Source organism: Xylocopa sonorina, chromosome 15 (assembly GCF_050948175.1).
Source record: "Xylocopa sonorina isolate GNS202 chromosome 15, iyXylSono1_principal, whole genome shotgun sequence".
NCBI lineage: Eukaryota > Metazoa > Arthropoda > Insecta > Hymenoptera > Apidae > Xylocopa > Xylocopa sonorina.
The window spans coordinates 4,866,099-4,888,863 of NC_135207.1; the positions used below are offsets into that span (position 1 = coordinate 4,866,099).

The window sequence follows — 22,765 nt, forward strand, 5'->3', positions numbered from 1 at the left end:
AAACTCTGAATTCAGGATTTATTAATGAAATTTCGAGAGCAGTTTAAATTACTGCAGATGCCAGGCGGGAACACGTGCGAGAAAACAAGCATTCCGAGGATAATTCTCGTCCGCCCTCCGATATTCCTACCCCCTTTCTCGACCTTCCCTGGATTGTTAAATTCTCTCGCTCCAGTTGACGCCGACAGTCGGTCCGCTTCGTTAATACCTTTGATTTTCTCCCAATTAGTCCGTCGAATTAGTCGCGTCTCCCTGTTTGCGAGCCGTCCGAGGGGTAATAAAGTCGAAATGATATGAGTCTTCCTCGAAGACGATACATTAAGACAATGATTAATAAGAAAGTGCACAGGTTACAATAATCGTGCGCACAATGGGAATATTTTGCATACGTTTCGTGATTTTCTCTGTCCTCGAGAGAAGAAGAAATCTTCGCGAATTAAACGCTTGAAACTAAGTCGTTAAAGAGTTTAGATGGTCGAATTTAATTTGTACTAATTCAAGTGGTTAAAATGTAGACTGGGCCAGAGGAACGTCTTTTCGCGGTCCAGCCGAACGATACGGACTCCAAATCGATCGGATCGCAGTCGCTTTCACGTTTCTTCCTCTACTCATTGAAAGCTGGGCAACGAAGCTTTTGTAAAGCGAGCTATTCGAATGCAAATGCCCCACAGGCATTTCCTCGACGATTCGCTTAGGAATGATTTTGATTCAACTATTAAGTCCACTGAATCCGCGGTTCGAATCACGCGTCAATTATGGCTTTGTTTTCCATTGGATGGAGAAGAAATTTTGAGGCTGGTTCTATCAGTCGAAAGAAGAAGAAAATCTCTGGCGATGAAATTACGTTTCAGTTAAAAGAGACGCGTGTTTCGTTTCTTACGAATGCTGACTTTGCTTGTTCTCTGAACTGATATTTCCTCTGTTTCTTTTTGTATCACAATATTCATTCCTCGTTAAGAAAGCAACGAGTACAATTACAGTTAGCCTGAACGTTCGTAAAGTCTACAAATCCAAAGCGTGCGTTCTCTACTTTCATTCGTGACTTCTACACGTGAATTTGCACGGAAATAGATGAACATGTTTAAGCAAGACAAATTGCTCGAAAAAGAAAATACGTACGACGTACTATCCGAACAAACAGTTTGTCGTTAAAATTCCTCGAAATTTATGGCTATACATTAATACAATATATCCCGAGTACAACGCGCACCACGGGATATTTTAACTTAATAATGTTTTCTGTAAGCACACAATTCACACAAGCAATCTAGGCTCACACGTTACGTATATTTACAGAAATGTTCACATGCATCGCGACGTTCGCAGAAAAAGGAATATGCATACGTGTCGCGAATATTTACAGAAGAGTCCGCGTACATTACGAAATGCCTACGGAATGAATGTGTGCGCCAGGGGAATGTCAGGAGGCTGTGAATTAGAAGCGTATGAGAACAGGATTTATTTTTCGAAAACATTCGCGCAAGAGACGGCGGGAGGGACGATATAAAAGAATTCTGAAGGGGTGTCGCGTCGCGTTAAAATATTACGACGTGTTCGTTCCCAAGAAGAGCACCCCAACACGAAGTTAGAACCAGCGTCCTCTTCGATTTTCGCAGCTGAAAATCCAACACGATCGCGCGAAACGCGTATCCTGCGATACCTGCGCTCACCCCTTCCGGTTTCGCGAACTGCTCGCACCCCCTACTCGCGAGGCGTTCGCCACGGTATTCGAACACTTCGCACCAGTTACTTAGCTCAGCGTTTAAAGGGAAAATAGGAAGAATAAAAAAAGAAAAAGTAGTCACTCGCTCGCGTTTCGCACTGTCGCATTTTTCCATTCGTAATCAACATTCGAAGCTCGTTTCTTAAAGTTATAAGTACACGAAGTAGACGATCGCGAAGAGGACCGCGCCGATCGCGACCATCATCATGGTCGAGTTCGATTTCTCCTGCGTTTTTGTCTCCGTGGTCTTCTTCGAAGCGGACCAGTATTTTGGCGTCCTGTTCGCCCTTTCCGACTCGACCAGCTCGCCCACCAAGTACGTCTTCGACAGGTCTAAAGCGTCGATCGAGTGGCCAACGTCGTTGAAATCGTCGGAGGCGTCCTTGCCGCCGTGATCCAGCAGGATCTCTTCACCTCCTGGATGCTCGTTGAGGAATTTCGTGACATCGAATACCTTGTCGTGCAGGATTATCAGGGTCCTCTCCTTGCCATTCATACTGGCAACCTCGTTCCTCGTGTACTGTTTGCTCATCTTTGCTGGCTGGTCTTTCGAGTTGACAGGAAATTCTGAAATCAGAGAACGTATGATTCAGTATCGACTAAAGCTGGACTCGTGATCTATTCGTCGAACTATTCTGGCACCAATGACTGCCTCTTATTTCGTCGTTCTTTCGTCTGTTACACGTGTAGAGAATATAAACGACAAGTTTGAATATTATATATGACACGTGGGGTTCAGGTCAACGCATTAGCCAGTCTTTACGATTCTTTTTTTCTCTGTTGCACACGTGAACGAGAGGATTTTTGATCCGTATCACTGCCTGATCTCAAAGGGATAAATATTTAAGCTGCTCGGAGGAGAGAATGGCTCTCTCGAATGGAAAATGGTATGTAAAAGAATTCTGAATACGTCGGCTCGGTTTCTGTCGAGTTACATGTAAAATAATCGAACTACGAATCGGTTACGTTGTTTAATTCCCATTGTATAAACATTTTGCTAGACACGTACTCGAGATTTTCCACGGGAGACGGGGAAACGAAACGCGAGCGGACCTTTGTCCCATGCTTTCGGAATAAAAATTGAATTTTCCATTTTACCAGCGCAAAGCGAAGGGATGGATGTTGCCCGGAGCAGTGGGTGGTTTCCGGTCAAAAACATATGAAAACTGGAAAGGAAAAAGTGGTCCTCGTAGGTATTTCGTTACGTGCCACAAAGTATTAGGATTAAAAAATCATACGACTCTGTTTTTTACGATCTGACGGAAATTATACCCTTGATGGAAAATACGAGATTCATTCTGCCGCGGTTAAATTCTACTAAAGCATCGTTTCGAAACGTACAACGTCATGCCAGCTTTGTTTTCATTAACGGTTAGTTATAATCGTCGAAATGTTTCAGTGAATTGTCATCGTCACGTTGTGTAACAAACGTATTCGTCTATCGAACTTCGAATTATTATCAGTTAATCGATTAGGTTGTTAAGTAGAATAGGCTGTCCGATCACGAATATACCGGCAAGAAAACGGTATTTTTCCGCAGCTAAAATGCGCGATCGATACTGGCACGATATCTCGTTTATTTCATTACTCGGCAGAACGTTCCCTTTCAGCAGATAACCAATAACGATTTTATCGAGAGAGCATTCATTTGTGTCGGTTATTCGTCGAGTTTGTTGTTCCCGCTTTCGAAGCTTCACGCTTAGAGCAAGATAAATGTGTCGCGAAATTCTTTCGTTAAGTAACGAGCAATCGTTATTGCGATAATGAGAATTGCACCGTCGTTACCGATAACTTGTCGATAAATGGGTTATAAATATATTTCGACCGTTTCGTTTCTTCAAGCTGACGCGCCGATCTTCGACGCCAGCGACGATATAATTTCGAGGTACTTATTTTTCTTTTTATGTACAGAACCATGGTAGGGAATAAATAATGGCCTCCAATGCGTGAATAAGGAAAGTTCTCGGATGAGAAGCTGGCGAATCGGAGCTTAAGTATTCACGGATCGAAAGTTCCCTCGTAAACGGGGAAAGTCGATAATCAGTTGAGAATTTCTTCGAAACCGCATTGTCCCGACCTAGTTTCTTGTTGCATGAATCGCTTCGATAACGCGTGAGAAGCTTCTCAGGGAATGCGAGTTTATCACTTCCAATTGTTTGCACTCCGCGTCGTGTCCCACACGCTCCTCGAAACGACATCGCGTCGAGCGTGGATTCTGGAGCCAGTTGATTCTGAATTCGACTATTTAACAATCGTCAAATAAAGCTGATTCGACTATTTGAAAATGATTTGCTAATAAACGTCCCGCCAGCGAACGCGCGACGCAATTTCCAACTCGAGCGGCGTAATCGCCGTGATTAAGGGAAGGTCATCGAGATTGCACAATCATCGCGTGTCCAGCGATGATACTTTCGTTTTGCGAACCAGGTCCAACCACGGACCTGGCCTCTCGTCCGAGTTCCTCCGGATGAACGTTTTCGAGACGTGGCTCGAATAGTCGGGAACGGTTACGATCGATCGCATAAATTTAATTAGTCGCGGCTTTGTCCGAGCGTCGCGGCGCGCTGGACGCTCGAGTAGAATAGGATCGATCCTAGCAAAAGACAGCGCGCTCGACAGTGGGACGAAGATACACGCGCGGAGGACCAACACAAGCGGCAAAAGCAGTTAGTTAAAACGAACGATCGTAACTTTCAACCTGCTGTTTACGCGAGCGATTATTTTCGGAGCGTCTGCAGCGATTACGTCATTCCTCGGATTCACTAACACCGTGCCATCCCAGTTATACCAGGGATCCGTAGTCCAATCTACAAAGAGACATAAAACTCGGAAACTCTGATCTCGATCACTCTGAACGCGTTTCGAAAACTCCTCTAATTACATCATCGACTACCAAACACAGAAACGTGACGTTCGTCACGCGACCTAGAACCAGTTTCCACTGATTCGTGAGAACGCATCCGAGTATACTCGTCGAACATCCTTGTCGCGTAGGAACGATCGAAGCGCCTCTTTCCGCTGGAATCGCACGTTCCACGATCATCACGAACACGTCATCGTTCACTTGCTGGCACGATCATCTGCGATCGAGAGATCTCATCCACGTACCTTCTCGTTTCCGTTCCGTCTAGTTGAGAACGCGGCCTCTGTCGCCTCGTTTCCTCGTCACTCGACTGGTCTCTCGATCCTCGGATTCCACGCTCGATATTCCGTGCACCACGCCGCGGCGTCCGCTGCTGCTTCCTATTCGTCGTTTCTCGCTCTGGAGGAAAAGGAAATGGCCGCACGGTACGGGATTGCCGTGTTGCGAGAGACGAATGGACGATCCGCTCTGACGAAGCTCGGTCGCGAGTCTGCGCTGGCACACAAGAACTGTTCGGAGCCTGGTCAGGCTGGTTGTAGCTTTATTCTTGCCCCTCCTAGATGCATGCCCCACTACAAGGCCCTTTATCATTTTCGACTCCCACTCGTCCATCGGCCGATGTTCTCTTCTTCTGAATACCGCTATAACGGAAAAGTAATACCCCAGGTAACGGTGAAACCATCTTCTTCGATTATTCTCCTTCGTCATTTTTGGGAACTTTGATTCGAACTTGGATAGCTGGATGGGTAAATAAGAATTTTTACAAGTATTCATATCAGTTGCACGGAGTTCTGTGAATGTTATATCAGTGTCGCGTCACGAGGTCCTCGACATTGTTTTGTATCGATACAAGTGCAGCGGGATTAGATTACGACGGACTTGATTCGCCTCGGTTAGTCGTTCGTTCCATCGTGTTTCGCTGGATTTTATTACGTTAAAGATTTTCCAAGTTACACGCGTTTGGGAGTTTGTTGGAGAAGTGAGAGCACAGTTGGATCGAAAATGGCCCAAAAGATTGTGCGGTGGTTACGATTCAGTGTGGGCGCTCGAGATATTTTTGTTCGCGATGATCGAAGGTTTTTAGAAAATAATTTCTCGCGTCACTTCGAGGATTCATCGTCTCGTTAGTTTTGCATCGCATTGTATTGGAAGATACAGAAATTCTAATGGGTCGCGTTGATTGTTCATTTCCTGGCTTACTTGCTATTTCAGTCCCTTGTTTAGAACATTGATATTGGCAGTTTTTTTCTTGTTAGGACATAAGTCACAGCACGGTACACGGACGGTCGAGGAAATAGATTAGGCTCAATTTGCCATTTGTTACGTAAACATAATAAAAAACTCGTGTTTATGTAATCTTAGTATCGTTTCGCGTGTTTATTAGATGAGTTTGTTAAAATATATATAATTACACGAACGATAAAAATACTACGAGAACGCTGCATAAATAATATTATCTACATTAATGCCATTGAACGAGAGAGAGTCAATCTTTATTGCATAGTTTTATTAATTGTAACTGAATATTCATTTCTCGAGTGAGAAATTTATAAATCTCTGAGGAATATTCTACTTAAAATATCATTATTTATTAAAAAACGATCTATTTCGCACAGATCTATTCAATATTACATATTACTTAAATCGTAAAAATCGCTGAAGTAATAGTAAGCAGAAACGTTCATCAACATTCTATTCTAATACTCGTTAAAGCAGTTCAAACGCATTAACGTTCGTACAATGCTATTCAATGTTATCGATACGTTTTGTTGTTCCATTCTGCTAACAATATACAATGTACAACGATCACGTATTTTATGTAAAAATATGCGCGTTACGATAACTGACAGTAATACGAGAAAACAGTAAAATGAGCGCGCGAAGCAGCGTCTTTAAGCCCCGTTTTCACGAGGACACGAGGAATAAACGCGTACATCTGTCTTTGGGTATCGCAACAAAGAAATTACTGGGCGATTACACGGTCGTTTGCGAGCAGCTAACGCACGAGATTGATATTCACCGCGGCAAGCGTTTTAATAAGATTTCAACCGGTTGTGAATCGCCTTTAAAGCTAAGTTACGACGTCAGTTTTGCTACTCTGCACTTCCTTATACGCATCCGTGCTTCATGCGAATATGCGTTGTTTCTCCATCGTGGAATCAATGAAACGATAATGCTGCGCAGCGTTCTCACTGTGTCCCTATATTTTACATACATCATCGTAACGTTGTATAACAGAAGCGACACGAGTAGTTGGTTTTTCCTTGCTTCTCATATTCGATAACACTGTGAGACTTGTGTCAAGGATTAACATCTTCTTTGCTAAAACAAATATTTGCTGCGCGTACAAATATGCTAGTCAATACGTGGTATTATTCATTTTGGTTAAACAACATAACCGTGAAAAATTGCTCACGAACTCGTGCATCGAACGGGTTATTCGTGTCTCACGGTATATTTTCATCTTTAAACGGACCAGTTTGTCCAAACTGTACCGTGTAATCGGACCTTCGGAAGCAATTCCCAAAGTAATTGCCAGAGACGTCGCAGCAGAGAGAAACGTCAAGAGGCAAGTCAAGAACTGAGAGCAATTTCGTTTGAAACCAACGTAACTATTACATTCCGAGGTTCTCAAACTATGATACAACGCGCACGATTCATTTTACGTTCGTATCAGTCCATACACAACGTTACTTTTGCGTACTCCAGCGTTGTATAATCAGACACGCGCTGCATATTATACAATTTTAATTAGTAGCACACGACTGTCGACGCATAGACGAAATGAATGGTACGCGAAGAAATAAAAAGAACTCTCGCATCAGAGAAAATGATGTAACACGTCGACGTTTCACCCACTGCGAGCCCTGGGCAGTGAACGAATGTTACTCGTTCGAATGCGACGAACTCAGATCGTACAATTCAGATTAATTTACGCTTGGTACGTGAAAAAGTTGAAACACGCTGGGTAATATTAATCGAGGGCTGTCACGTACCGCGGAGACGCGAGCAATCAGCTCGAATTCGAATTCACCTTGGGTATTGATCGCATCATCGCATGCGGAGCTGCATTAGCCGCATGCAACTGCATTCAATGGCCTACGGGCGCTGACCATGCTTCGAGAGCCAGGTTCCATTGTGAACGCGGCCTTATCGTGCGGCTAAAGCTCGACGCACGCTGACATCGTGCTTCTCTCGATCGCGATTCGATGTTAGATCGGTCTTGTGCAACGTCCACGAGGATCGCAAACGCTTCTCAGCGGTGCGTTCGATTCAGAGGTCGCGATTCGATGTTAGATCGGTCTTGTGCAACGTCCACGAGGATCGCAAACGTTTCTCAGCGGTGCGTTCGATTCAGAGGTCGCGATTCGATGTTAGATCGGTCTTGTGCAACGTCGACGATAATCGCAGACGCTTCCTAGCGGTGCGTTCGATTAAGAGTTCGCGATTCGCCGTGCGTTTCCGGTCACTTTTGAATTTTCTCGAGACAAGACACGATTCACACTCGAATCGAATCGACGTGTCGCGAGTAAACGCGAGTGTTGGGTAAGGAAGGGTTCGAGGGACGAGGAAGGACTCGAACACAGCTATCGATGCGATCGCGTTGCCGCAATTAATTAAACGAACTTATCGACCGCCCGGAATTCTCTAAACTCTTGGCGTAATTGCGTTCGCAAACGAAACGGGAGCAGGTTGAAACAACAATCGTGTAATGGCTCGTAATTTGCCAAATATGCTGCCTCCGTGTCTGCTCGTTTCGCTTTCGGAGCATCCGCTGCGAGTGGCTTGCTCTTTGAACAATCATTTACTTCAATGGTTCTTAAACTGTGGTCCGCGAAACTATCTTTATATTAACGGTACAACCCCAAACTTCTCGCTTTTATTCAAATAACTGGCTTACAAACAAATCCTACATGTTTAAGATTTTTTGCTGTGTTTATGGTTGGAATGTGGTCCGCGAAAAAGAAATGTTGTTAAAGACAGTGTCCTCGAGCGACGAGAAAGGATCGATGGTCTCGATTAAACGTTACTGTTACGAGATCTATCACGTTTTCTGAATTCGAACTGCGAATGACACGAGTATTTAGACTAAAACCTCGGTCACGACTACTCAAAAGCTGCCAGTCACGATGATGTCCAGAAAACTCATTCTTCGTCGAGCTCGACACGCATGTATTACGCCGTGTCATCGAAATTTTGTACACTACGCGAAGATCGCGCGGTTGAGCACGAGATAATCTAAGCGATGAACGTTGATCCTAGACCTTGTGTTACTTTTTCATACACGTTTAACAACAGCGACACTGCAGTTTCTGTGCCTTGCGAGGAGCTGAGAAAAACGAGAGATCAAGAAAAATTGTTTGCTGTTATTGACAATTAATTCATTAATTACTTCGACAAGGTTATCATACCCTTTCCATTGAGAAGTGGAACGAAGCGTATTAATCATTTCCTGGCTTGACACAGTTTCAGGAATTAACAAGAGCTCGCGATGTGTAAGCGTTAATTTTTCTTTCGTCCGTCGTAAATAACGCGAAACGTTCGTTTTATGGCCGAAGTTTGTCCGAACGGTCGTTGGGATACGATTTTAAAGATTTGATACGAAAAATAGCCGGTTTTATCGATCGCACGTCCGGTTACAAGCGCGCATCTTGCCCGGTTGAAATTTCGTGACGCGAATTTTAATTTGAACGCGAGGCGGACGTGGCGGGATATCGAAAAATAGATTGAATCTAGTAGGACCCCGCGTTGGGGGCTGTAATTCGACTGGGCTAGTATTTTTAAATATCGAAGAATAGATTGCGATCGAAATTAAACTGGAGCATTTTCGATGGGCTGCATTTAAATAAGACGACAGAAGAATGATCTATCCACGTTGTATTTCAATTACTCTGCTCCATTGATTGATTCTTGGACGAGTCGAGACAAAATATTTTTATCTGATGCACACGCACAAATTTCATCGATGTAAATAATTACACGCAACGACCAGTTTCTTTTTTTTTTTTTTATTTAAAACAAGAAGAGGAGAAGAGATAAATCTGATCTGAATCGATAATACATCTGTGTATAAATGTACGTTTTATTTGCTACGATGGCGTGTTACGTAGGATGCTTCTGTTTTTCTTACGTGTAAAAGAAGTAGTAAAATATGTAAGCGTAAACGACAGCGCCAGCTGCGATGAACACCGGAAGATACCCAGATGATTCATATTTCGGTGGCTCGTACTCCCAGTTATCGTCATCTATCGTCGTATCTTGCACGGCTGACGAACAAACAGAGAATATCATCTATCATAAAAACGATCTCGATCGTGGAACTTGTAAAATACTCGAGAACTTTCTCTGGTATCTTTAACGTTTTCCGATCAGAGGAAATGAAAGTGTCTGCGTTCGATGGACAAATGAAATTAAACGGTTCGACGTACCAGTGGAACTTAACGTCTCTTCAGGGGACGATACAACCATTGTACCGATTTTATAGGTTTCACGAAGCTGTACAGCTTCAGTGGTGTGCCCAACCTCGTCGAAGCACGTAGTAGCATCCTTGCCGCCTAGGTTTACCAACACTTCCTCTCCACCTGGATGTTCTTTGACAAACTTCGTGATATCGTACACGCCGTCTTTGTACACGATCCATAAATCTTTCTCGTGATCGTGTTTGGCTATTTCTTTTGGCGTGTAAGTCCTCGACATTTTCCTGGCCGACTGTACTCTTTATTAATTCGTACAAAGTTTCTGAAAGAGTCAAACGAAGACGAGTTTCAGTCGTGTCTCAGCTGATGCTCGAGAAACTGGAGCAGCAACCGTGGATCGATCGCGCGGACGAGTCGAAATTTCGCGAATCTGTTACCTTCTAAATGCTCGATGACTGTTCTGTTAACACTGTTATTGCGATACACACGCGGATTCGAAGGGGAAATAGAGAAGTAACGCGCTGCGAGGCGAGGGCATCGATCGTTCAAGCAATAAAGCGGACATCCGTACGAGCGTGGATCTTTATTTCCGCACTTTTACCCACGAGAAAGCTAGTTTCTCGACCATCATTTCGATTTCGCGCGGTCGTTGACGCGCGTTCCATCGCGGTTCCCAAGAATTGCGATTTTCTTCGTGCGATACACTCGTCTTTTTTTACAAGCAAAAATAAATGTTTAACGAGCCGCTTAATGGACATTCGAGTCGCGCCGCCAAGGATCTTCTTCGAGATTTACAAATCGAGGCGCTCATTAATATTTCATTTCCGCGCATTTGTAAGGAAGACTGTAACCTGTATGTTATCACAACTGTTGTCACGCTAGATTGACGTATTTTAAAGTGGATCTTCCACGGGTTTTTTCTAATCGATAAGATAAAAGACGGTGCAAAGATAATAGAAAAGAAAAACATTTAAACTAATAGAAGCGAAAACATCTGTTTAGCATAATGTCTCCTTCGACTTATTTTTAATCGTTCTATTCATAATACGGTTAACGTAAATCCGATAGACTGACTCTAGAGCCGTAAACGTGTACGTAGCGGGTAATTTACAATCTCTCTGAAAATGTAATTAACAAATGGAATTCCTAATACTCCTAAACAGCTCGAAATGAGAATAATTGGTAGATATGGACGCTTATATCTATAAAAACAAGTAAAATATCGAAACTCACCTCGATGGTCACTTGTGGGAACAATTACCAAATGTCTCGTCTAACAGAGAAAATCTGTCTAATAACGGTATTTAATGCGAGTCGGATGGATGTTTGAAAACGACTGAAGCGTTAAAACATTCCTTCCTGTTACGGTGTCGAAGTTCGTCGAAGTTCGTCGATGTTCGACGCAAAGGTTCGATGAAAATTCATTAAGCGGCATACACGCGGCCGATCATTTGCACAGAATAGGAACGCGTTCGAAATCGGTAATAAATCCACGATGAGGCTATCGCGAGCAACCGATCGGTTGGTTAATATCAATGGCGACGGGTTGCCAGTCTATTCCTCCGGGGTATTCGACGCGATAAATATGAATTTTGCGCAACAGCATCGCCAGCGAGAAAAGCAGCGTGCAATCGTTCGAGAGGAGCACAATGGGGTGCCTATCGGGTCGGTGTTTGTCGCCGCGATTGCTCGATTAATAGACTGTCTTGTTCGCCCGTTATATTATGCGTCCCGTATAATCGCGTTCGAGCGTCGCGTCGATAGGAAAAATTAACCGGGCGTCATTGATACATCGAAACGAATCGATTCCTACGTCACGCTAAAGTTAAACGAGCCACCATCGGTACATTGAAAACGAATCAATTCCGTACGTCACGCTTTCCTATGTCTGTCCTCGTCGACGAACGGACCTCTACCATTATTAATTACTCGCGCTCTCCTGGCGTGCGTAAACGATGAGAAGTAATTTTTCAAGAATTTTTGCGCAACATTGTACGCGACCAAGTATCGACACCGTGGGAATTTCAAAGTTTGGATACCTCGCCACCGACGAGGCTCGCGAGTCCCTCGAGAACTTTCCTTCGTCGAACGTCTTCCCTTTAATTAGTTAATTATCGAACTATACTGTATTTGGGAGGGGGTAAGGGGAGACGGGAGGTCGGGTTTCATTTTGAAAGTTATTTCAATATCGCCGGGGAAGGGCATCCGGATACCGTCAGACGATAAGAGGCAACGGTCCAAGTATTGGCTGATAGCCGGAAGCATTTAATATCTGGAAAGAAACAAGGCGGAACCGGGAGGCAGACGGGTTGAGCATGATCAGCAGGGCCTGTCTCTTGCAAAAGCGACCTGACCGGATGTCTGCGTTCGGAAACGGATGAATGGGAGCGAGAGTGGCGGGGCGACGTCGTTCGCTTTGATCTACGTAATTAAACGGTGCAATTTCCACACAATACCGAATATCCATCGCCACGGAGCTATCTGCAGATTGGATTGCCTTTCGTCTATCTTTACCCCACGAGAATTCAACGTGTCTTTCTCCTTTGTGCGCTCATACGATTAGCGATAGCCAGTGTTCCGCGAATAAAGAGCGTCTCCGCGATCAGATCGAATCGGAGTTCACGTTCACTTCCCTGTTTATTATTTATTCTGTTGCTTGGTGATTACATTTACGTAATAGATTCTTCGTTACTGTGATGTCACGCCATTTGTACAGCAGTAATTGCATTCGACGAATTCCAAGCATGACATTGTCAAATCGCGGATTACACGTATCATTCGGTTACGAGCACAGAAGCTCGAGATAAGATAGCTTGACGGTTAAAAAAAATTATTTGCGCTAATAGTAATACGATCGATACAATATTGCGAATGAATTGCACGAAGTGTGACGGGTAATTGTCTTTCGAGGAAAGAAGGTTCTACATTGTACATTTTCTAACAGCGATAAAAACGTCTGTACTAGAATCGATCGCGTATCTCGCGTTCGCGAGATTAGAAGGGGTTTACGATATTTTCCGTTCCGTTAATAATCGACTCGAAGCGGACGTTGAAGGCCATCAAACTGGACGACCACTAACGTAACCGTTCCCGCAGCAACGCTGGGGGCTGCAATTATCTATACATCTTACAGTTCCCTGCTAATCACCAGCTCTGCTTTCATTACGATCTTTCCCCGTATATCGCGGCGAATAATCGCGCTAATTCTATCGAACCACCCCTCACGCGACTCGACTTTGTTACGAGCTTGTGCGCAACGACACCAACCACGTATACTCCTAAGCGGATCTGTGAAACAGTCGACGAAAGGGGTGAACGTTTAGCCGCGACCAACTACTTGTTCCCGCGGTCAGAAACCAAGCGAACGCGTACCATTTTAATTACCTTCAGACCGCGCGAGACCTCTTTTTTCACCCCTCGCGCCCTTTCTCCGTTCTCCTCTGATTTCAAACGGAAAAACCAGACAGGTCTTGGCGCGATAATTGCGTTCAAGCGTTTCTAGAAAAATGAGAACGCGCGTACAGGGACGTGGAGGGGGACGAGACAGATTAAAGGTGACCGAATGGCTACGTTTACCGCGTTTAACCCGACCCTGTCTCCGAGGGCACAATCTTCGAGGAACTAGGGGTTGGCTGTTAACCAACTTGGTGCACGCGATCCGCCCATTGCCGCCTAAGAATCGCGCGATGTCGGGCTATCGAGCGGGGAAACGCGACGACCGCGATTAAAGTTTCACTTTCTCTGCTTCACTGTTTCTCGATAACGTTACGAGTCGCGAAATTATCCGCGAATTTGTTTCTTATCGGCTTTTTTTCTCCCTATCTTTCAAGGGGTGCTGGCTCTCTGGCGTGTAGCCTTTTGAAATTGTTTTTGCGGTGCAGACGCGTGCGTTACATTGTTTGGTAGTTCGTTAAAGTGTCTAATTAGAGTCGTTCGATTGGTTTTACAGAAAACTGGGGCGAGGATCAAGATCTACTCGCACTGCTGCCCCCATAGCACCGACCGGCTGATCAGCATCTGCGGGAAGCCGACCACGTGCATCGAGTGCATCCGCGAGCTGATCGCCACCATCAAAACTGTGAGTAGATCTAATTACTTTTAAATCCATTAGCAAACACTAAAATCGAAGGTACAACGCGATTATCCATTAACCTATTAACTCGCAATAATTACCCTATTAAGAAGTATTCAGCATTAACCTAGATATACATTATATCGATCGTAGAATGTTGAAACCCGTAGCTTTCAACTATACGAAATACGATGAAAAAATAAACCAGTAAATTTTCCTATCACCAGATCATTCCACGAACGACGTTAATATACTCAGTCAGATCATCGTTAAAGATAAACAAAATTTATCACTCCCAAAGATTGAAGCAGATAAATTACTGCAAACAAAGAAAGACACATAAAAAACCAACGATGATGTTCAATCCACTTTAAACAAACACAAGAAAAAAGAATTCGCATCATTTAACTGCATCCTAAAATAAATTACAACCTTTCTTTAATCACAGAAATACAAGAAGCACCCTTAACAGTAAGAACGACAATAATTTCTTAACCAGCCAGAGCTACTAGCTTAACGAACCCCCCTTTAAACAACAAGCAAAACTCATGCCCCTTTCTTCACCACCGTCCCCTTATTATTTCAGTCGCCGTTGAAGGGCGTGAACAACCCTTACGATCCGCACAACTTCGACGACTACTACGCGGAGGACTACGGCGGCTATGGGACCGGAGACGGTGGCCAGGGTAAAGGTGGCGGCTTTGGTGGTCCTGGGGGCCGTGGCGGCGGCGGTGGAGGCGGTGGAGGCGGTGGAGGCATGTTACCGCGACGCGACAACCGCGGGCCAGGTGACATGAATCGCGGCTTTCCTCTGCCACCGAGGGGTGGACTGCGCGGAGGTGGCGGGGGTGGTGGAGGCGGTGGAATGTCTGGCGGGCCGCCGGATCGCGGCTACGGCGGGAATTCTCGCGGAGGCGGCGGTGGCGGTGGGTACGAGGGTGGACGAGGTGGCTACGGGGGCAACAGGGGTGGCCCGCCGCCTTACGCCGCTGGAAATTACAATGGTAAGCAGTTTGCCCGCGAGGAACATTCGCGTCTTGCATCCCCGTGGCGCAGGTGTAGGGGGATGTTGGCCCTTTGTGGTTTCGGGTTAAGTTTAGTTTATATTGTAGGGGATTTGATTCAAAGCGAGTCCCACGTGGATGTAGTTTAGAGGCGCAACGGGGATGTATACGTTGCCAGCGAGAAGTTTGAGTAAACTGGCGCGCGGAAGTGTTTTGAGATGTCTATTCGTTGATGCTTCGGTTCTTTCTGTTTGGCGTACATTGGTGCGATTGAGTGATCGAGATAACTTTGGTAATCGAATTTTTCTTTTTTTGTAAAGTGAGTTAGACGAGTTATACATGGTACTGGTAATCGTTCGAGATAGAGTAAAATGAGGAGTCTAATAACTCCTCGCGCGGTTAAATATAACCGAGTAGGGTAATGAATCTTTCGGTAGGAACGTAGTACAAATGGATGCGTCCAGCTAGCCGTCAAGCGGCCTCGTTTCCTTCGGCTTGGAGAAGATCCATCATCATCGCGCTATCGTTTGTGTTTTATGCAGGTGAAGGATGGGGTATGCAAGGGGGTGCGCTAAACGGTTTGGCCGGCGGCGCTAACTCGGGAATGAGCGGCCCACCCATGGGCGGTAACAATCAAGGAAACCAGGGCAACATGAGTGGAAACAAGACCAGCACCCAAGTCACCATTCCTAAAGACGTAAGTACATTTTTCTATAACGTCTGGTAAAATATGATTCGAAGAAATGTCGTCCAGTGATCGTTAGTTTATTAATTGATGGATATTTTTGTTTCCAGCTCGCGGGAGCCATAATCGGCAAGGGAGGTGCCCGAATCCGGAAAATCAGATCGGACAGCGGCGCTGGGATCACTATAGACGAGCCAATGCCTAACGCTAACGATCGCATTATCACCATAACCGGGTTACCCAATCAGATACAAATGGCTCAGTACCTGCTCCAGCAGAGGTAATTCTCCTACTCCTTCCTCCTTATTATTTTTCTCAGCCCGTGTTTCTTTGTCCAAACTGCGTACGACCGTTATACGTGTACCCGTTCGAGTGTACCGCATCAACGTACGATAAGTATATCGTCCTCGATTAACAAATGTTCGATTAACAAATAACTAACATTCACCGACACGCGACGACCGCGTTGTATAATTACACCGCGCGCAACAACTACTAATCGAGACACTGTTTGTAACTGTTCTGTTTGTGACCGCGTAATATAGAGCATATCCATTTGCAGAAGCGCGTTCGAAGCCTATGCGAAGCGTGTAGGAGTTTCCTCTACACACGCCTCTGTCTCGCCACAATAGATAGCTTATAATGCGCAAACACGCGTTCCATGGCCACCCCGAGTATTGATTCGATTTAATTATTTTCCACGGGCAAACGCGATTCCACGATATTCATCCCTTAACACACTATCTCGTTTTCAAATGGAAAACGTAGAAATAACTGTTCCTTCTTCTCTACTGAATAATGTATATTAATATTTTTACTGTAATGTTTGCGTGGCACGGTGATTGTATTGTAACATCGTCTATTTGACGGAATTCGCTCCTCCGGTTTAATACGTGGATTCATTTATTGATTCGTTCAATGATTGATTATTCATAAATATTCGTGAATTTAATTACGTTTTTCTAAGTATAATAAGCTCTATCAACTTCTATAAACTTCTATCAAAATTATTGATTAACATTTCGATATGGTCCCTTGAAAGTCATGTATGATAAATATTCGTTTTTGTAAGTAGCTTTTGTTAGAAGGAGTAAGAGCAGATATCTGTGAAAAGCTTAACGATTCGAGAACCGTGTTTGAAATTGCTCGATGAAACGTAAATAAGCCTATCATCCACGCGTTTACGCTGCGACCACGTATTAACATCTTTCGCTTATCACCGCGGCCGATCACGCGACGTTACTCTCGTTAAGTAGAAGTTATCCAGACGGAAAGAACTAATTCCGCTTCTAGTCGAGGCATCTGATCCCGCACGAGGAACTAACAAAACGCTCTCTGACTAACCCAAAAAACAAATAAAAAAAAAAAAAAAAAAATAGACGAAGAGCACACGAGAACAGTGAGAAACGTAATCGTCTCGCGAAGGTGGAGGAAATCGAAGGTGGACCGTTACGGAGTTGGAGAACACGTCTGCTACTACTACTACTGTTACTACTACCTACTACTACTACTACTACCGCTACCACTACTTAAAGCTCAACAAAGGTGGAAATCGAGCGCCGTTGCATGGAAGACTAGTGATTTTGTTGTTCTACTTTCGATATAACAAGGAATCACTAATCATCCTACAAAGGCGCTCGCGATCGTCGGCTTCACTTCCTGAGAATCTCCTGCTTTCTTGGAACTAACATCAAATCCTGCTGCGGCCTTAGTCACGTTACGATCTTTCACTCTGCGTCGTCCGCGACATTTGTTTCTCAGCTTTCTCACGAGTTTTTATGTAACTATCGTGTATATGTAATAAATTAAACAATGAGAGAGGGAGAGAAAGAGAGAGAGAGAGTGAGTGTAAACGTTGAGCCTCTGTAATCGATATAAAAAGATTGAGTGTGCCTGTACGTGTTCTGTGGGTGCTAATCTAGGATAAATGTCTTGTGTCGCGTGAGTGATGGATGGCTATGAATAAATAAATCATTCTTTGTTATAAGCTTCATTTATTTTAGTGTACGGGAAGATGTTTTAGTATATAGGTAAGAGAAACAGATGATTGAAAATTATCACAGTTAATTAATAATTCATTTAGGAGGCAGAAAGATTCATGTATATTCTTGTAACTTGAACTTGCAAGATATTGACCGCAAAATAGAATAAACGAAAATTTCAGCGGTCATGGTTAATATGCGGATGGATAGAAGTTAGCCGCTGCCTTTTATACTACTCACCCTCAAAATATACACGCATCTCACAGTGGCCAGTTGTATATTTTGCCCGCTATACTCATCAAGCAACTGTCCATTATAACTTTGTATTATTTGCTTCCGAGTGGGGAATTTATAAATTCGCATATCAACGCTGACCGTCCTGACTTCAACTAATTCAAACGTTTCGCTTGTCTCTATTTAACAGGGTCTAACAAAATGTCCACTGTGTTTGCTCTGTTGCAGCGTGCACGAGAATGCAGACCATTATTAGGACGTGGTATAAAGGAAGCATTCGGGGGAGCCAAAGATGCGTTTATAATTTTTTTAGGGATACTTCTTCGCGCGAACAAGTGGAGACGGATTAAAAAACGACGAGAACTCTTCAAGCCTTTTCTTATCGAGATAAAAAAAAAAAAAAAAAAAGAAAAAAATGAAAGAAAGAAAGGAACAACATAATACTACACGCTTTATCAAGCGTTTCTCCTTGTACATTGCCAGGCGGAAAGAAAGAAAGAAAAATGAAAAGATAATGTCCTAAACGAACATTGATCAAAGAAACATATAGCAAGGAGGGACACTTAATTTTACGGACTTTTTCCATTCTATTATACGGACCCATCGACCGCTTTCGCTTTCTCACGAGCCAAGAAACCTGGAATTGGCATTCGAGAAGCAACCTCCTCGTGCAAGAAAGGCCAAAGAACAGCATTATATTTTTACGCTTGGGATCGTTCTCGATCTTGCGCATTTTTGTTCTATTTCTTTTTTAGTTACTTTTTTTCCAATCATTTTATATCACGTGCTTTTCAGACGGCTCTCGAACGAGCTTTGATATAATCATTTCCCCCCTACTACCCCATCGTTTTATTTTATTATTATTTTTTTTTTGTTTTTCTTTCTGTTTTAATGTTAATCCCCCATTTTAACCACTATCGAAGCGCACACATATTCTCTGTACGCTGTGCTCTTCGCTGTTTTGCTGCGGAAACGTCTTGAAACAAGTCTGAAAAATATCCTCTCCCCCTTCTCTCTTAAAAGAATGAAGTTCATAAACGCGAATCCGTGAACTTTGTAATATCAATCGCTGTTTCTGGCAGCAAGAGAACGAAGATCAACAAGCTGAAGATCAGTGGAAAATGTTAGCGGTAATTCGAAGGAAGGGATAGATCGCGTCGGGTGAATGAGACGGAGAACGACGAACAAGCGAAACCAAGATCGATAGAATCATTATAATACGCTGAGAAATACCTTTTTTTTGTATATAATAGATCAGAAATGGGATGAAAAAAGAGGATAAGAGAAAGGAAATCACTAACGATATCATTTCCCTTTCCTTAATCGCCGCCCACCACCACCACCTTTCTACTGCTGCATTACGATTATCCTTAAGTACAGCTATCATTAACTACCGTACGATTAAGAAGAGTAATTTTGCATTAATTATAATCCCCCGAATTTCATAGATTCGAGCGCGTAACCGTGCGCTCGCAAACAATTTTCCCCCGCGGTGTAACTGTTAAGCGTGTAAGAATTCTAATAATAGAGAGTGATATAAGCTAAAAAGAACAAAAAAGAACTATATTAAAGGGACACCACACCATCGGAGAAATAACGCTAGCTATAGTACGAGATGTTGAATCAAAACGAAGTTGCAACGAAGTCCGACGACGCTGCGTCTTAGAAAGTAATAGGTAACGCGTGACTAAAGAGAAAACGGGAGCCATTTTGGAGAACATTGAACCTAAGGAACTCTAAAGAACAATGACTGCATTATAAACATGTATATTAATATTACATATTACGCCACTGTCTGCAACGGATACAGGAGAGTATCCCCTTGTATCCTGCGATCATTGATGAAACATAAATGAAGAAGCAACGGGGCGAGAAGAAAGTTTTATTACGAGTGGTGTGCAATTCAGTGTTTAAATCGAAGGGTTCTACGAACATCGAATACCAAGCTCGAACTTCCGAAAGGGGAATACCGTGGCCGTTTCCCAGCGCAGCGCGTTCTACGCGGAGTCTCGCAGAAATGCGAAGGTATAGAAAATTTCCCTTGTACATGTTAACCCTTTTCTCTCTATCGACGATGAGAAGCCCGGAAATCTGACGCGATTTCATCTACATTACCTCTGAGACTTTTATGATACGTTGTATCGACCAGGGAACCGCAGGTATTCCCTTTGGAAGAGTCACAGCTTGAACAAAGACAAATTTATGCAGAAACGAGGAAAATGATAGGAAAAAAATCGAAATGCCGCCCTCAAGTTCGAACGAACTCGTCCTCTTTCCCTTCCTCGACGAAGAGACTCGCAGCACCCTTGCCCCTCTCTCTTCTCCATCCCCCGGTAGCACACTTAGCCTCTTAACGAAACGGAAATAGATGAAAAGAAGCGAAATCGCGACCCCTCCCCTGAAATGGGTTGCGTTCTACGCTGCAAAGGGCATTTTTTTAACGCATCTCAGATCGAACGACCCAGCGGTCGTTTCCGGTACCGCTCTTAGGTTTAATAGAGAAGCCAACCCCCTTCCCCCTCTATCTCCTACAGTCCATCCCGCAGCGTTCTGCTCTAATATAAAAAAATAAAAAATAAAGAAAAGGGAATCCTTTACGTCCGCGTGATCTCGAACAGAGGACCGCGTGCATTTTCGTTCGACTAACGATCGATTGTACCGTCTTTTTCGCGGTGTTCGGTGGAAATGGGAATCGTTCCAGTGGCGGGAGGTGGTCTCTTCCGGTTGCCACGGTACAATTAGTGACTTAACTGAAGAAAAGAAAAAAAAATGTTCCATTTCTTTTAATCTCGAATCGAAGTACACTGTGCTGCATTATGCTTTGAAGCTTCAAAGTTTCTTCCTGTGCAATTCCACTTTACAAGAAAATTTTTTCGTTATTATTATTATTATTTATTTAACACGTGAAACTTTGTATCAACGAGGAGTTCAGTTTTCTGCGAGGAGTGCGTAGTCGATGATGGCCCTCGGAAGGAAGGCAGGATATTTTCCCATTACCCCGAGGCCGATTATACGTAACGATAAGAATCACACGAGAAACAAGCAACAAAAACAGAGAGACATACACACATACATGCATACATATGCACACACGAAATGCGTGATAGAGAGTGAAATTTGGTGCGTTTTAGTGTGTGTCTGTGTGCGTGTGTCGAGGGAAGATACGGTGAGAGGAAGTTTGCAATTGTGATCCGTAAAGGGTTGAGGAAGATTAAAACAGAAACAAAGAGAGAAAAAGAGAGAGAGAGAGAAAGGGTGGGAGAGAGTGGTGTGTGTACAATTAAGATGAAAATATATGGATGAAAGAGTGAGAAAGAGAGAGAGAGAGAGAGTCGTAATCTCGCTCGTATCACGTTGTGTGTATTATAATAAGATATACAGTTTACAATTATTTGTAATGGATACTTTTTATTTGTCAAATAAAAGTTAGTACAAATGAAGGTAAAATGGGAATGCCTATCTTTGGTTTTGTCTGTTTCATGCTATTATGCTGTTTGCTGGCCGGAACTGTGAAAGAATCGTCAGTACTGAGGGTTTGTCTTCTCTTTCATATCTTTTCAGGATCGAAAAAGATGTTTGATTCAACTCTTCGTCAACCACTAGCGATCGTGCCTGGACCAGCATGGATCTGTGTCTAATCACATTTTTTTTTAACTTCCTTTTGTTATATGGGGTGATACTCTCGCCAATGGATTGAAAGCTAGTACGATCGTCTAAACGCGAAATGAAGATTGTTGTATCTCTGTACATGCGAACTGAAAACGAAATTTCCAAAATTAAACGAAATTTTACCTTTAAATCCACTGGTAAGAGGATCGCTTTTTCTAACACGGAGAATTAATAGAAAAATTAATTTCTGTGTAGGCGAGAAACACAAAGTCCAACGAAGCTGCTAGGAATGCAGATTAAAAAGCACCCTCAGACACGGTTGACGAAGAGCTAATGTGCACAAAACTTAAACAAGCACGCTAGTTTTAACGGTAGTCCTTTCTGGCGTTACTGTTTTATTCGTTATTATTTAAATATCTCGTCTACGAGCAGGAGTTCGTATCCACATCGGAGTAAAGAAACGTTTCTTCATCGGTATCACAGACAATAGTGTATTTTAAACAGCGTACGTTCAACAGGAATTAACGCAGGATTGGTGAAAAAGGATCCACGCGATCGTTACGATAGAGGCGACACCCTAATCTTCTTTATTTCATGCAGCTTTACTTCTAATTCTTCACGACAACCACCTCGCCCTACGAGATACACTTTCGACGTAACTGTGATCTTTGGCTCGACGAAACGATTCGTCTCTTCGCATCGTTACAATTAAATAGTCGTAGTTGTACAAAGTTTTATCACATTCGCATAGATCTCTCGAATTTTGTAATTGCACGCATTCTCCTTGTAGCTCTCTCCATTGCGATCGAGCATGGGAAGACACGAGAGCAAAGTTATGTGGCAGGTATTTGATATCGAATTCCAAGTATCTTCTCAATCAATCGTTTTTAATCAATCGAAACACCTAAACGGTTCGTATTTACTTAACAGTGAAACAGAACTCTTTAATTACTTCTCGAATGCTTGTTAAAGTGTACCATTCTAACATTTCCTAACAGTTTCATTGCGAGTCTCGCGCTTCGATTCATGAACTATCACTCCAGGATATTGGTGTATCTGAAAAGCGTCTCAGGTTCTTTAAATGTCTCTGCTGTTAAAAAATAGAATCGAATTCGAAGTTCCATGGTGAAACGAGAAACGCGGAAGCTACGAGCGCACTGGCCTCCTCGATGACAT

At 43.5% G+C, this 22,765-nt stretch overlaps 3 protein-coding genes across 8 annotated transcripts in view; 1 reads left to right on the forward strand and 2 right to left on the reverse strand.

The window, feature by feature from the left end:
* Hnrnp-k (Heterogeneous nuclear ribonucleoprotein K) overlaps window positions 1-19,206 on the forward strand; it is a 94,300-nt gene extending 75,094 nt beyond the window's left edge. For all 6 annotated transcript variants that reach the window (XM_076907154.1, XM_076907152.1, XM_076907150.1 and 3 more), the window contains 5 exons: window positions 13,953-14,081; window positions 14,662-15,079; window positions 15,622-15,776; window positions 15,875-16,044; window positions 18,209-19,206. In XM_076907154.1, the coding sequence (XP_076763269.1) occupies window positions 13,953-14,081; window positions 14,662-15,079; window positions 15,622-15,776; window positions 15,875-16,044; window positions 18,209-18,236 (900 nt within the window). In that variant the 3' untranslated portion in view covers window positions 18,237-19,206. The remainder of the gene's footprint in view (window positions 1-13,952; window positions 14,082-14,661; window positions 15,080-15,621; window positions 15,777-15,874; window positions 16,045-18,208) is intronic.
* LOC143430752 (cytochrome b5) lies at window positions 1,269-5,006 on the reverse strand. The gene is made up of 2 exons (XM_076907167.1): window positions 4,832-5,006; window positions 1,269-2,290 (listed from the first exon to the last, which is right to left on the reverse strand). The coding sequence occupies exon 2, from the start codon at window positions 2,253-2,255 to the stop codon at window positions 1,872-1,874; it is 384 nt and encodes a 127-aa protein (XP_076763282.1). The 5' UTR covers window positions 2,256-2,290; window positions 4,832-5,006; the 3' UTR covers window positions 1,269-1,871.
* On the reverse strand, window positions 9,695-10,325 carry LOC143430751 (cytochrome b5). The gene is made up of 2 exons (XM_076907166.1): window positions 10,016-10,325; window positions 9,695-9,853 (listed from the first exon to the last, which is right to left on the reverse strand). Exons 1-2 carry the CDS (start codon window positions 10,281-10,283, stop codon window positions 9,714-9,716), a joined length of 408 nt encoding a protein of 135 aa, XP_076763281.1. The 5' UTR covers window positions 10,284-10,325; the 3' UTR covers window positions 9,695-9,713.
* Window positions 19,207-22,765: the final 3,559 nt, after the last annotated feature.